The sequence below is a fragment of the Scyliorhinus canicula genome, chromosome 1 (assembly GCF_902713615.1).
Source record: "Scyliorhinus canicula chromosome 1, sScyCan1.1, whole genome shotgun sequence".
In the NCBI taxonomy this organism is placed as follows: Eukaryota; Metazoa; Chordata; class Chondrichthyes; order Carcharhiniformes; family Scyliorhinidae; genus Scyliorhinus; species Scyliorhinus canicula.
The window spans coordinates 262,101,641-262,117,487 of record NC_052146.1 but is presented as its reverse complement, the minus strand read 5'-3'; the positions used below and the strand labels follow the sequence as shown (position 1 = coordinate 262,117,487).

At 43.2% G+C, this 15,847-nt stretch overlaps 1 protein-coding gene across 3 annotated transcripts in view; it reads left to right on the top strand.

Moving 5' to 3' along the window:
- Positions 1-15,847, top strand: part of utp25 (UTP25 small subunit processor component) — a 57,577-nt gene that overhangs the window by 28,564 nt on the left and 13,166 nt on the right. For all 3 annotated transcript variants that reach the window (XM_038812337.1, XM_038812328.1, XM_038812319.1), the window contains exons 7-9: positions 10,566-10,779; positions 13,147-13,349; positions 15,598-15,780. In XM_038812337.1, the coding sequence (XP_038668265.1) occupies positions 10,566-10,779; positions 13,147-13,349; positions 15,598-15,780 (600 nt within the window). The remainder of the gene's footprint in view (positions 1-10,565; positions 10,780-13,146; positions 13,350-15,597; positions 15,781-15,847) is intronic.

Below are 15,847 nucleotides of genomic sequence, written 5' to 3'. Positions count from 1 at the left end.
GCATACTAACTATGCGATGCATGCATTAGGACATCCTACAATTTTACCATTTAGATTATGTTTTTTTAATGCTGTTTAAAATATTTCATGTTTTTGTTTACCATTATAATAATTGTCATTTGATTTAATTTTAAAAAGAACAAACTATGTAGAGGCTGACATTTAAAATCATTTAAATAATTGAAAAGATAGACCGTCTTAAATTTATTCCCCTTCTCTCCTGAAGGCATTTGATTATTTGAGATGAGATTCCATGGTGTCACAACCCTCCAAGTTGGCTATTCTTTGAATTGATCTGTGCAATGAATGTCAGCAGCCTCTTTGATTGCAGAGGATAATGCAGTTGAGTCTGATCCTGCTCTGGCCTAATGATCAGAGAAATATACCCATGGCTCTTTGTTACTCATTGGGCTGTTCAGGAGTACTCATTTATGTGCATCTTTGAAAACAGATTTTTGTTTCATTGGTGACCATGAGTGTTTTTGCGTGATGCTTTTGACTACCATACTTCTCTGTGTTTAATCTATGTGCGCCACTAAAATGATGTGCCGCAAATACTGTTTAAAACCAACAAAAATTTAATTTTGTAGCACCTGAAAATTCTTGAATGCTTGTTGAGCAGAGCAGGCTCGAAGGGTTGGATTGCCAACTTCTCCTAATTCCTATGTCAAAGCATTAAATATTTATCTGGAAACGTGGGCTGGATTGCTGGTGACTAAATAAAGCTTACCTTGTTAAGAATCAATGTTTATTGCAGTTTACAAATTTAATGAGATCTATGAAACTTTAATGATGTCAGCAGTAAAGTGAATATAAATAAGTGCTTTTTTTTTCAAGCAATATTGGTGACCCAAAGTTGAAACTGACCATTGAACATTAGTTGGTCATCAGCAGTATTTGGTCATCAGTATTTTTGATTTGTGCACAAAGTATTAGTTTTGTTTTTAGACTAATATGTTTCTCTTTCCGCACTTTTAAGAAGGGGAAAATTAAGATTAAAAAACAAGTAAAACAGGGACTCAAAGAGAAAATGCTGGAGAATCACAGCAGGTGTAGCAGCATCTGTAAGAAGAGAGAACAGCTAACATTTCGAGTCCAGATAATCCTTTGTCAAAGTAAAACAGGGAGTTGATTAGAGGCAGATGTCTGGAGAAATTATAAAATGCGAATTTTCATATCAGTCGATGTGATTAGAGAAAACAATGGAGCTAAAGAGATGGTAACTTCAAAGTGAAGCGAAAAGGAAATGGACACGCACACGTACCTGCATGGTGGCACTGTGGCACAGTGGATAGCACTGCTGCCTCACCACTCCAGGGACCCAGGTTCAAATCCTGCCTCGGATGACTTGTGTGGAGTTTACATTTTCTCCCCGTGTCTGAGTAGGTTTCCTCCGGCTCCGGTTTCGTCCCACAGTCCAAAGATGTGAGGGTAGGTGCATTTGCCATGCAAAATTGCCCCTTACTGTCCAAAAGGTTAGGTGGGGTTACTGGGATAGGTTGGAGGTGTGGGCTTAAGTAGGGTGCTCTTTCCAAGGGCCGGTGCAGACTAGATGGGCCGATTGGTCTCCTTCTGCACTGTAAATTCTATGATTCTATGGAAAGCCAACTCCACGGTAAATAACATCAAAGGCAAATATATATAAAATGGTAGAACCCTAACTCAGGAAAGAGAGAGAACAAGCCAGATAACTATAGATTTAGATGTAGGTGAGCAGTTTGGTGATAGTGATCACAACTCGGTTATGATGGGGGTCACAGTGATCATGGGGGACTTCAATATGCAGGTGGATTGGGTAAATAATGTAGCCAGTGGATCCAAAGAAAAGGAATTCATGGAATGCTTACAAGATGGCTTTTTGGAACAGCTTGTCATGGAGCCCACAAGGGAGCAGGCTATTCTGGACCTAGTGCTATGTAATGAACCAGACTTTATTAAAGATCTTAAAGTAAGGGAACACTTAGGAAGCAGCGATCATAATATGGTTGAGTTCAGTCTGCAGTTTGAAAGAGAGAAGGCAAAATCGGATGTAATGGTGTTACAGTTAAATAAAGGTAATTACGAGGGCATGAGAGAGGAACTGGTGAAAATCAACTGGAAGCAGACCCTAGCAGGGAAGACAGTAGAGCAAAAATGGCAGGAGTTTGTATGCATAATTGAGGACACTGTACAGAGGTTCATCCCCAAGAAAAGAAAGATTATCCAGGGAGGGATTAGACAGCCATGGCTGACAAAGGAGGTCAGGAAATGTATCAAAGAAAAAGAGAGATCCTATAAAGTGGCCAAAAGCACCGGGAAATCAGAAGATTGGGAAGGCTACAAAAACAAACAGAGGTTAACAAAGAGACAAATAAGGAAGGAGAGGATCAAATATGAAGGCAGGCTAGCCAGTAATATAAGAAATGATAGTAAAAGTTTCTTTCAATACATAAGAAACAAACGTCAGGCCAAAGTAGACATTGGGCCAATTCAAACTGATTCTGGAAGGCTAGTGATGGGAGATGAGGAAATGGCTGGAGAACTTAATAAGTACTTTGCGTCTGTCTTCACAGTGGAAGACGTTAGTAATATCCCAAAAATTATAAAGGGTCAGGGGGCTGAGTTGAGTATGGTTGCCATTACAAAAGAGATGGTGCTAAAAAAGCTAAAAGGTCTTAAAATTGACAAATCTCCTGGCCCCGATGGGCTACATCCTAGAGTTCTGAGGGAGGTGGCTGAAGAAATAGCGGAAGCGTTGGTTGAGATCTTTCAAAAATCACTGGAGTCAGGGAAAGTCCCGGACGATTGGAAGATCGCTGTTGTAACCCCCTTGTTCAAGAAAGGATCAAGACAAAAGATGGAAAATTATAGGCCAATTAGCCTAACCTCGGTTGTTGGTAAAATTCTAGAATCGATCGTTAAGGATGAGATTTCTAATTTCTTGGAAGAGCAGGGTCGGATTAGAACAAGTCAACATGGATTTAGTAAGGGGAGGTCGTGCCTGACGAACCTGTTAGAATTCTTTGAGGAGGTGACAAGTAGGTTAGACCAGGGAAACCCAGTGGATGTGGTCTATCTGGATTTCCAAAAGGCCTTTGATAAGGTGCCACACAGGAGGCTGCTGAGTAAGGTGAGGGCCCATGGTGTTCGAGGTGAGCTACTGGCATGGGTTGAGGATTGGCTGTCTGACAGAAGGCAGAGAGTTGGGATAAAAGGTTCTTTTTCGGAATGGCAGCCGGTGACCAGCGGTGTCCCACAGGGTTCAGTGTTGGGGCCGCAGCTGTTCACCATATATATTAATGATCTGGATGAAGGGACTGGGGGCATTCTAGCGAAGTTTGCTGATGATACGAAGTTAGGTGGTCAGGCAGGTAGTGCTGAGGAAGTGGGGAGGCTGCAGAAGGATCTAGACAGTTTGGGAGAGTGGTGCAGGAAATGGCTGATGCATTTCAACGTGAGAAAATGTGAGGTCTTGCACTTTGGAAAAAAGAATCCAAGCATAGACTACTTTCTAAACGGTGAGAAAATTCATAATGCCAAAGTACAAAGGGATCTGGGAGTGCTAGTCGAGGATTCCCTAAAGGTAAACATGCAGGTTGAATCCGTGATTAAGAAAGCGAATGCTATGTTGTCATTTATCTCAAGAGGGTTGGAATATAAAAGCAGCGATGTGCTACTGAGCCTTTATAAGGCTCTGGTTAGGCCCCATTTGGAGTACTGTGTCCAGTTTTGGGCCCCACATCTCAGGAAGGACATACTGGCACTGGAGCGTGTCCAGCGGAGATTCACACGGATGATCCCTGGAATGGCGGGTCTAGCATATGAGGAACGGCTGGCGTTCCTGGGATTGTATTCATTGGAGTTCAGAAGGTTAAGGGGAGATCTAATAGAAACTTACAAGATAATACATGGCTTAGAAAGGATGGACGCAAAGAAACTGTTTCCGTTAGGCGAGGAGTCGAGGACCCGTGGGCACAGCCTTAGAATTAGAGGGGGTAAATTCAAAACAGAAATGCGGAGACATTTCTTCAGCCAGAGAGTGGTGGGCCTGTGGAATTCATTGCCGCAGAGTGCAGTGGAGGCCGGGACGCTAAATGGCTTCAAGGCAGAGATAGATAAATTCTTGATGTCGCGAGGAATTAAGGGCTATGGGGAGAATGCTGGGAGGTGGAGTTGAAATGCCCATCAGCCATGATTGAATGGCGGAGTGGACTCGATGGGCCGAATGGCCTTACTTCCACTCCTATGTCTTATGGTCTTATGTTTACTTTAGCAATGGGCAGGGATAGGTATATACAGCAAGGCAAGAATTATAGCTGGGGGAAAGGCAATTATGATGCTATTCGGCAAGATTTAGGATGTATAGGATGGGGAAGGAAACTGCAGGGGATGGGTACAATCGAAATGTGGAGCTTTTTCAAGGAACAGCTACTGCGTGTCCTTGATAAGTATGTACCTGTAAGGCAGGGAGGAAGTTGTCGAGCAAGGGAACCGTGGTTTACTAAGGAAGTTGAAGCACTTGTCAAGAGGAAGAAGGCGGCTTATGTTAGGATGAGACATGAAGGCTCAGTTAGGGCACTTGAGAGTTACAAGTTAGCCAGGAAGGACCTAAAGGGAGAGTTAAGAAGAGCGAGGAGAGGACACGAAAAGTCGTTGGCGGATAGGATCAAGGAAAACCCTAAGGCTTTCTATAGGTATATCAGGAACAAAAGAATGACTAGAGTAAGATTAGGGCCAGTCAAGGATAGTAGTGGAAAGTTGTGTGTGGAATCAGAGGAGATTGGGGAAGCGTTAAATGGATATTTTTCGTCAGTGTTTACACTGGAGAAAGACAATGTTGTCGAGGAGAACACTCAGGTTCAGTCGACCAGGCTAGATGGAATTGAGGTTCAAAAGGAGGAGGTGTTAGCAATTTTGGAAAATGTCAAAATAGATAAGTCCCCTGGGCCAGATGGGATTTATCCTAGGATTCTCTGGGAAGCCAGGGAGGAGATTGCAGAGCCTTTGTCCTTGATCTTTATGTCGTCTTTGTCGACAGGAATAGTGCCGGAAGACTGGAGGATAGCAAATGTTGTCCCCTTGTTCAAGAAGGGGAGTAGAGACAACCCTGGTAATTATATACCTGTGAGCCTTACTTCGGTTGTGGGTAAAATGTTGGAAAAGGTTATAAGAGATAGGGTTTATAATCATCTTGAAAAGAACAAGTTGATTAGCGATAGTCAACACGGTTTTGTGAAGGGTAGGTCATGCCTCACAAACCTTATTGAGTTTTTTGAGAAGGTGACCAAACAGGTGGATGAGGGTAAAGCGGTTGATGTGGTGTATATGGATTTCAGTAAGGCGTTTGATAAGGTTCCCCACGGTAGGCTATTGCAGAAAATAAGGAAGTATGGGATTGAAAGTGATTTAGCGTTTTGGATCAGTAATTGGCTAGCTGAAAGAAGACAGAGGGTGGTGGTTGATGGCAAATGTTCATCCTGGAGTTCAGTTACTAGTGGTGTACCGCAAGGATCTGTTTTGGGGCCACTGCTGTTTGTCATTTTTATAAATTACCTGGAAGAGTGTGCAGAAGGATGGGTTAGTAAATTTGCAGATGACACGAAGGTCGGTGGAGTTGTGGATAGTGCTGAAGGATGTTATAGGATACAGAGGGACATAGATAAGCTGCAGAGCTGAGAGGTGGCAGATGGAGTTTAATGCGGAAAAGTGTGAGGTGGTTCACTTTGGAAGGAGTAACAGGAATGCAGAGTACTGGGCTAATGGCAAGATTCTTGGTAGTGTAGATGAACAGAGAGATCTCGGCATCCAGGTACATAAATCCCTGAAAGTTGCCACCCAGGTTAATAGGGCTGTTAAGAAGGCATATGGTGTGCTAACCTTTATCAGCAGGGGGATTGAGTTTCGGAGCCACAAGGTCATGCTGCAGCTGTACATAACTCTGGTGTGGCCGCACCTGGAGTACCGCGTGCAGTTCTGGTCACCACATTATAGGAAGGATGTGGAAGCTTTGGAAAGGGTTCAGAGGAGATTTACTAGGATGTTGCCTGGTATGGAGGGAAGGTCTTACGAGGAAAGGCTCAGGGACTTGAGGTTGTTTTCGTTAGAGAGGAGAAGGCTGAGAGGTGACTTAATAGAGACATATAAGATAGTCAGAGGGTTAGATAGGGTGGACAGTGAGAGTCTTTTTCCTCGGATGGTGATGACCAACACGAGGGGACATAGCTTTAAATTGAGGGGTGATAGATATAGGACAGATGTCAGAGGCAGTTTCTTTACTCAGAGAGTAGTAGGGGTGTGGAACGCCCTGCCTGCAACAGTAGTAGACTCGCCAACTTTAAGGGCATTTAAGTGGTCACTGGATAGACATATGGATGAAAATGGAATAGTGTAGGTCAGATAGGCTTCAGATGGTTTCACAGGTCGGCGCAACATTGAGGGCTAAAGGGCCCGTACTGCGCTGTAGTGTTCTATGTTCTAGAACTGCAGGTTGCAGATTTAGTCTTGCGAAAGAAAGCAGTCATTTTCTTTCTTCACTGATCCTGAACACTATATCTCGGGCCACCTTAACTTGGTTGTGATAATTATTTGCTGGAGTTAGCTCAAAGTTACTTAAAAATTATATGTTTTTTGGAAAAGGTGTCTCAGAGTTCATGTAAACGTAGGTGGTTGGGGCCCAAGGGATAGTTTAATGTCAAAGTGTGTGTGTGTATAGTTGTCAGTATGCTTAAGTGTCATTGTATATTGCAGTTCTTCTGGTCGTGTATGCTTTTGTCTTGTTTTTAAGTTAATAAATATTCTTTTATTTATCGTTCACACAACTAGACTGTTCCTCATTGGGTTGTGCATCATTCCTCACGTTATACCAAAAAAACACAAACAACACTACTACGAACTGGTGTTCTGAGTTGCCCTTCTGGGTTTTGGGATGCCTTTGCATTTAACATCAGCATAGTTTTTAACAGCACCTAGGGGCTGGTTTAGCTCACTGAGCTAAATTGCTGGCTTTTAAAGCAGACCAGCAGCACGGTTCGATTCCCGTACCAGCCTCCCCGGGCAGGCGCCGGAATGTGGCGACTAGGGGCTTTTCACAGTAACTTCATTGAAGCCTACTCGTGACAATAAGCGATTTTCATTTTCATTTCATTTTTCTTTTCATTTCATTTCATTTCATAGTGTACACAGCAGACGTTCATCTGTTTCTATAGCCAGTTTTTCCTGGAACCAGGTCGCTGGCCTGTCACCAGAGGCTTGTGGTTTGAGGGCGTGCCTCTTGCATCAAGCAGGACTGACCAGACGTCTTTCCTGCTCTTACTGCCTGCCATTGACTCAACCAGTGTGGCCATATTATGAACGCACCTTCCTTGGCTATTAAGTCCTGGGGTGAGACTCCAACCCAGAGCTTCTGGCTCAAAGGCAGGGACACTGCCTGCTGCGCCACAAGGCTGGAGTAGTAATGATAAACACTATCATGGATATTAAAGTAAAATTGTTTTACTAAAATTGTAATGTACACCAACATTTTTTTAGAACAATAAAGAAAAGCAATATGTGCCAAAATGTTTAGACGTTTTAACATGGTTTATTTGTAAGTGGGAGAGGAGAGATTTGTTCAGTCAGAAGTGCACCACCACTGCGGTGCACCAGCAAGTGGCCCAGGCATCAGAATCGCATTTTGAGCAGTCTGATGCACCACTCTATGACAGCATGGGTGGCAACATGGGCCTCGCTATATCTGGTCTCTGGCTTCCACACTGGCGTCATCAGCCAGGACCTCAACGAGGTCCCCTTATCCCCCAAGAGCAAACCCGTCATCCTGGGGTGGTCCTCGAACATGCTGGGTATCTCCCAGTGTCCCAGGATGTAGCTGTCATGCATGCTCCCTGGGAAATGTGCACACAGGTGCATGATCTGGAGGCGGTGGTCGCACACTAGTTGAATGTTCAGGGAGTGGAACCCCTTCCTGTTAACGAAGGGCACTCTCTGATGCCTCGGTACATGCAAGGCGACATGCGCGCCATCAATTAGACCCTGGACCTGGGGCATCCCAATGATGGTGGAAAATCCAGCAGCCTGGGCATCTTGGTGGGCCTGATCCATCTCAAAGCTGATATAGTCTGATGCCTGGGCACATAGTGCATCTGTGATCTCATGGATGCACTTGCAGACTGTAGCTTGGGAAATGCCAAACAAGTCTCCACTTGAGCCCTGGAATGAACCGGTTGGGTAGACGTTCAGGGCTGCGGTGACCGTCACGGCTATTGGGAGCAGGTGTCGTCGTCCTCCATGGGGTGCCAAATCCACGAGTACATGGCACAGGTGCCACACTGTCTCTTTTGAGACAAGAGTCTCCTGCGGCACGTGCTGTCCATCATGTCCTCGAAAGATGAACAACACCTGTATACTTTGGGCCGTCGCTGGCTTCCCCTTTTGGTTTTTCCTTGCCCTGATGGGCGGCCAGGTCTTCTGGGTATACGACAGCCCCCTGCCACCTCCAGCCTGCGTCAACGCTGCTGCTGCCTTCTCCAGCATTTGGCTGCCTGGGCTGCCACCAGCACTGCAAGGGCAGCCCTTGTGGGACCGACATAACCAGCCATATTTTGTATATCTGTAAGGAGGAGAGAGACCGACAATTAATTAGGGCTTCCACCTCTGGATCCTCAAATCCCCCAAGCCTCCCCCACCCTTATGTATCCCGCCACATCTGAGTGCCATCCACTGAGCTAGTTGTGCTGGAAAACCTCGCTCTGCACACCCTTGACCCTTGCCGGGAACATTTGGGAGACCGTGCTCAGGTGCCCTCCCCTGATCCACGTACTTACCCTATGGTCGCGAGGATATCCCCAGTGCTGAGACACAGCTCTTGAGTTGCTGGAGTTCAGGCAAACTGTTCAGGCTTCATGATTGAAATAATAATGAAACACAATGCAATAATCATCGTCTGAGACATGGCACAAGTACCCACAAGAATCCTCTTGAGAGTATTTTATTGTCAAAAACAGTCAACGATAAAGATTTGAAAATCAACTACGTAACATTCCACATATCACACCAGCCAGTATTCAACAAGGAAATTACCGATCAATATTGGTACCAATGTAAAGCTGTATCAGCTCATTTTCACAAAAAACAAACACATGGTATCTCCCTTCGCAGGTTCCTCAACATAAACTGAGGACAAGCTTGAGAATGTTGTCATGTCCAGAACTTCATCATAGAAATAATCTGTCCATCAATGCGTCTCAATGCATTACATGTTCTACATATCAGTGCCGTTCTCTGTCCAAGAATTGCCGCTGTGCAGGCACTCTCACACGGCCCTCCTGGCATCCACATATTCCACAGGCACTCACGGTGAGGTTGAACATGCTTGCCTTCCAGCATGTTTGACTCACGGTGACGTGCAAGTTATATGCAGCACTCTCCATACCAGCAACAAAAGCATCATCTGAAAGCATTTGTTCACCGCGTGCAGCAGGTCCACAGAGTCGTCTTGCTTCAAACCCGATTCCCTTCCGGACTCGTACATCCAGGGAGAACAGTGTTCCAGGCATCTTTTTTTTAAATTAAGGGGCAATTTAGCATGGCCAATCCACCTAATCTACACATCTTTGGGTTGTGGGGTTGAAACCAGGTATGTGTTCCAGGCTTCTTAGAAAAACTTGTCCTTCTTTCCGGCTACAGGAAAAGAAGGAAACATAAACAGCAGCCTCAAGGCATTTGCAGCCACAAGCAGCAGCAAACGCAACCTGCAGCTGTGAAGTGCTGTCTCAACTAACCAGGCCAATTCCTCATTGTGAAGCAAGAGGCTGCTCACAGACAAAGGGAGTTTAATAAGGGCTCTGTCCTGGAAGTATTTGGTAGGACAGACCGGCAGCAGCTGTAGTTGTCCCTGTTATGAGTATCCACAATATTTGAAGATGGATTGAAGGCTGAAAAGCCCCCACAAGTGCCCTTGAGCTGCATGCTGGAAAATGGAAAAGGCTACTCGTCTCCTCAGTTCCCCATTGCACCAGCTTCAAGTTTTAAAAAAGGAGTACTAAATGATGCCCACATGACTTCTTGCTAGGAGCCGGTTAATTCCCGGGAGGCCATTGCATTCGACTTCAATCTTGCTAATGAGATGGAAATGAATGCAAATGAGGGTTAATGATATGCTCCATCGGGAGTGGGCCAGTTAGATAGCAAACTGATTCGCACCCGTTGCAAATCTTGATTTTGGCCATTCCTGCTATTTAACTAGTGCGCGCAGAACTACGCCGGACGCAGCACGGTGGTTAAATCGCACCCATAGTCTAGTTTACATAATTCACACGATTATTTGTGCTTTTGGCACAGTTCTGTGTAAAACCTATGACCCTGAAATTATAGCATATTATACTTGTAGAAATGCTTACTGCTTTTGTCTGAAACTGCCTCCTGTGCCCCCCTGCCCCTTGCCACCACTATTGCCACATTGGTGTTTTCTGAATTGTGTTTCTGAGATGCTGACCATAAAGAAGCACAGACATTCTACGTATTCTCATATCTGGGTATTGGCTCCATAATAGAGCCTTAAGTTCTAAAAATAAAATATTTGTATCTCACAGGTACTTATTGTGGTGCCATTTAGAGAGTCTGCTTTAAGAGTGGTTCAAACTTTGATTGGTCTTCTTGATGTGAAAGACAAACTGGAAGTGAGCAACAAGAAAAGATTTAAGGATGAATATGGCTCTCGTCCAGAAGACAGACCACCAAATCTAAAACGACCTGAAGATTATGAGGCTATTTTTGCTGGCAATATTGATGACCACTTTCGAATAGGTAAATACGAGTTTGGTGTGTTGAATACATTGCAAGAAATTGTATTTATAATACTATGTTGTCCTATCTCCGTATTCAAATCAGAGAGGCAGTAGATTTAAAGCTGAGATGAGGAACTACTCGCAGAGGGTGGTGAATTTGTGGAACTTGCTGCCCCATAGTGTGGTGGAGTCTGAGTCATTAAAATAAAGAAGGAGATAGATATATTCTGATTTTGTTTAAAAAATGGGTTAAAGGGATATGGGCATCGGGTAAGGAGGTGGATTTAAGACCAGGAAGAGATCAGCCATGATCTGATAGAATGGAGAAGTAGGCTCGAGGGGCTGAATTGCCTGCTTCTGTTCCTAATTCCTATATTCCAAATCAACACTGAAAGTTGATTGAACAGCTCTTAATGTTAATGTTCATTCTTTACCACTCTTCAGTTTACAGGAGACGTCTACAATAAATTTTTTTACAGCGCTGTCACTGGGGTTTCAGGAAAATAATGATGTGAAAATAAAACCCACCGGTAGAATTTTAAGATTTTGTCCTTCCGAAGTTGGAATATTTATAGATACTTTGAACTATGTAACACTTGTGTATTAGTTACGGTATCAGTTTGAGGCGGTGAATTTTTAAGTTTATTAAAAGTAGTTTCACTACATTTTTCTAAATATGCCAGTAACACCACTGCTGCAGCAGGATTTTTGAGTCTATGAAAGAAATGTGAAATTAAAAACTAGAGTAGTAAATATTTGTTGAGCTATATATCTTGTACTGCTGCCAAGCTATTGATTAAAGTTTAATTCACCACAAAATCACTGAGTATGTATTTATGGAAGAAGTTTGCTAGAGTACTACACACACAAACAAATCTTAATTAAGACAAATAAGTGTAGAGAAATCAATTTAAAAAAATAATCTCACAGGATTTGTAGCAATAATTCTTCTAAAGTCCAACAGAAGTATATTGATTGTTCAACTGAATCCCTTTTGCTTTGGTTGATTTAGGAGGAAGAAAATATTTCTACCATTATGTTTTCCCAATCTTTTTGCCCCTCTCCTATAACCAAATGTGAGAGAATAAGTGATGTGCTCGGTAGTTGATTCAGAACCATGATTTGCTAGACAGTGTACTACCTCTCAGCAGGATGGAAAGATATGGAGGTAAATTTTCCTATCCTGCCTGCCGCGGGAATCGTCACAGGCAAGACGGTGAATTTGACCATTGAAAGATCTGTTGACCTCGGGCGGGAATTTCTGGTCTTGGGGCAGGCTGGACCAGAAAATCCTGTTCATGGGATAGGCTGTTCCCCCATAGTTGGGGCCTCTGAGGTCTGTTCCTAAATTGTTGTTGCATGTTCCTTTTGTATCTGCTTGGGGAGCTATATTTGTAGAGGTCTGGTTGGTTTATCACCCAGCTTCTTAACTGGGATTGTGCAAACATAACTTATTGTGCATGGAGATCAAAGAGGAGCAAATAATAAAATAATAATTGAATCCAGTGACCTTAAACAGTACCAGGAATATTCTTGACTTACAATTTGGTATGCTCTAGATTCTACACCATGACTAAATCTGATTTGGCAAACACTTGAAAACAAACATATGGGTGACCCTTTATCAATCGTGGCTAAGTTAGCACTTTGTGGGCGGCACAGTAGCATGGACATTAGCACAGTTGCTTCACAGCTCCAGGATCCCAGGTTTGATTCTCAGCTTAGGTCACTGTCTGTGCGGAGTCTGCACGTTCTCCCCGTGTCTGAGTGGATTTCCTCCAGGTGCTCCGGATTCCTCCCACAGTCCAAAGATGCGCAGGTTAGGTGGATTGGCCATGCTAAATTGTCCCTTGTGTCCAAAAAGCTTAGGTGCGAATACTAGGTTACGGGGATAGGGTGGAGGTGTGGGCTTGGGTAGGGTGCTCTTTCCAAGGCTCGGTTCAGACTCGATGGGCCGAATGGCCTCCTTCTGCACTGTAAATTCTACGATTCTAACAAGAACTTAACTCGGGAATATACCAGCTTTTGTTTTCAAGTTATCGGTGAATATGAGGAAAATTATTATTTTTTTGTCTCTAAATTCTGCCTCTGTGTACTTTGGGTATAATTACACAAGTGGCTCTTCTGCATGTTGTCCATGTAGTATTCTTCATTGATGAATTGAACTCTGCTTTTTCACCGTGACTTGGTTGTGAGTACTAAGGTCATTTATAGTGTTCCTAACTTCACACCTGACCTAGCTCATGGTCCTTGCAGCCCGAGGACTACATGTAGGGCTTATTGCCACACCACATAATAAATCTGTTTGCTATGTGATTTTGGATGAAGAAGACTGTGAGACTGTGCTTGTAATTGCTAAACTAATTTGTGTGTGCTTGCTTCCTAGGTGTGGCCATCCTTCGGAGGAGTATGAGATTGTATGCACCATTTTATTCTAGCGACATCATCATTGCTTCACCCCTGGGCTTGCGAACAATTATCAAAACTGAGGGTGACAAGACCAGGGATTTTGATTTCCTCTCTTCTATTGAAGTATTAATTATTGACCAAGCTGATCTATACCTCATGCAAAACTGGGAACATATTGTGGTAAGAAATTTGTATCAACAATTTTCTTCAGTGAATTATCTAAGAATTTTGTTTTAGTAAATGGAAGTTTATTTTAAGCTTTGCTGTCAGGGATACCTAGTATTTCGTCGACATTCGTCTAGTATGCCTATCTGAAAGGCCTGGAGTTTTCGTCATCTTTACAAAAGCCTTCTGAGATGTTATGCACTTGCTACTGAAGCAGTGACAACCAGTTCTGTAGGCATATAAATAGTGCAACGGTGGATTCGGGCCAAAAATGGGATTTACGCATGGAAGAAGGAGGCAGTCTGAAGTATCGAATGGGAAGCAGATGCTGCTCAGGTCATGGTGAAAGAGGAAGTAATTCAGACACTTGAAAAGTTTAAAATTAATCAGGCTGTAAATGGACGGGCTGTATATACTTAGTGGATAAGGAGTGGATAAGGAACCAGGGCCAGATGAAATGCATCCAAGGATGAGGGAAGTGAGAGTAGAAATTGCAGAGGGAACAGCCATAATTTTCCAGTCACCTTTAGACTTGGGTGGGGCCAGAAGACAGGAGAATTTCAAGTGTTGCACCTTTTATTCAAAAAATAAAGTAATGATGAGCCTAACAAATACAGGCCAGTCAGTTTAACTTTGGTGATGGGTGAGCTTATAGAAAAAATAATTCATGACAAAATTATTAGTCATTTGGGTAAATTGGATTAATAAAGCATGCAACCCAACTGATTTGTTACGGTCAGATTGTTTTTAACTAATTTGCTGGAGTTTCTTGATGAGGTAGCATAGGATTATGACAGGTAATGCTGTTGATGTGGTGCTGTTGATACAGTGTACTTGAATTTCCAAAAAGCATTTGATAAAGTGCCTCACAACAGACTTGTGAGCAAAGTTAGAGCTTGTGTAATAAAAGGGTCAGTAGCAGCATAGATACAGAATTTGCCAAGACTCAGGAAACAGTGAAATGTTTAACGAGTGTTTTTCAGACTGGAGGAAAGTTTATAGTTAGGACCCCCCATCTTCCTGTGTGTGTACAGGGCACAAAATATCAGACTTTGTGGATAATGCAAACTTGGAAGTATTGTGAACTGTCAGGAAGAGGATCGTGTAAAATCTCAAAAGGTCATGGACAAACAGGTGGAATGGGAGGACAAATGGCAGATGTAATATATTGCAGATAAGTGAGAAGTGATTCAATTTTGAGGAATGTGATGAGACGATATAAAATAAAGAGTACAATTCCAAAAGGGTGTGCAGGAGCAGAGGGACATGTGTGTGCAAAAATCAATGAAGGTGCAGGACCGATTGAGAGAGCGGTTAAAGAAAGCATCTTGGGCTTTATTAATAGGGGCAAAGAAGTTATGCTAAACTTTAAAAAAAAAAAAATTTTTTTTAAGAGTATCCAGTTTTTTTCCAATTAAGGGGCAATTTAGCATGGCCACTTCATCTACCCTGCATGTTTTGGGTTGTGGGGCTGAGACCCACGCTGGGAGAATGTGCAAACTCCACTCGGACAGTGACCCTGAACCGGGACCGAACCCAGGTCCTCAGCACCATGTGGCAGCAGTGCTAACCACTGCGCCACCGTGCCGACCGTAAGATATGCTAAACTTGTATAGAATCCTGATACTGCCTCAAATGGAGCATTGCTTTCAGTTCTGGACACCATAATTTAGGATGGATGTGAAGCAACTAGAGAGTGTGCAGAAAAGCTTCACGAGAATGGCTCCAGAGATGAGAAAATCTGAAATAGAAAATAGTGCTGAAAAAACTCAGCAAGCCTGTTGGCATCTGTGGAGAGAGAGAGAGAGAGACAGTTAACAGTTCAAGTCAAATAATGACTTATTTGGAAAAACCAGTCCCCAGTATTCTATCCTTGCACATTCTTCCTTTTCAGATACAACCCAATTTGCCATTGAATGTCTCAATTGAACCTGCCTCCACCATACTCGGGCAGTGCATTCCAGATCCTTACCATTCGCTACGAGAAAAAGCTTTTCCTTTTGTCCGGTTTGCTTCTTTTGCCAATGCCCTTTAAACCTATACCCTCTTGTTCTTGATGAATCTGAAAAAGAGTAATTGAATTTGAAACTGTTACTCTCTCCACCATCTCTTCTTTTTTCTCTCTTTACCATCTCAGTGTCACCCAGACCTCCAGAACAGATAAATATTTAGAAACCTCAGTAGGGTCATGGACATTCCACTATATAAGTTTAACATGGTGTATGTTCAGTCATTTTAACTGCCAAAATCTTACTTGCTGCAGCACCTACTGAATCATCTTAACCAGCAACCTCATGAGCCGCATGGAGTAGATTTCTCTCGTGTGCGGATGTGGAGTCTGAACAATTGGTCCAAGTATTACAGACAGACTTTGATCTTCAGCGCTCTTCAGGATCCACAGATCAATGCTATTTATAGTAAACACTGCTTCAATTACAGAGGACAGGTGTGTTTATTGTGAACTTTTATTACTGACTGTTGTAGATTTTGGGGAATGCTGTTGAGCCTGATTT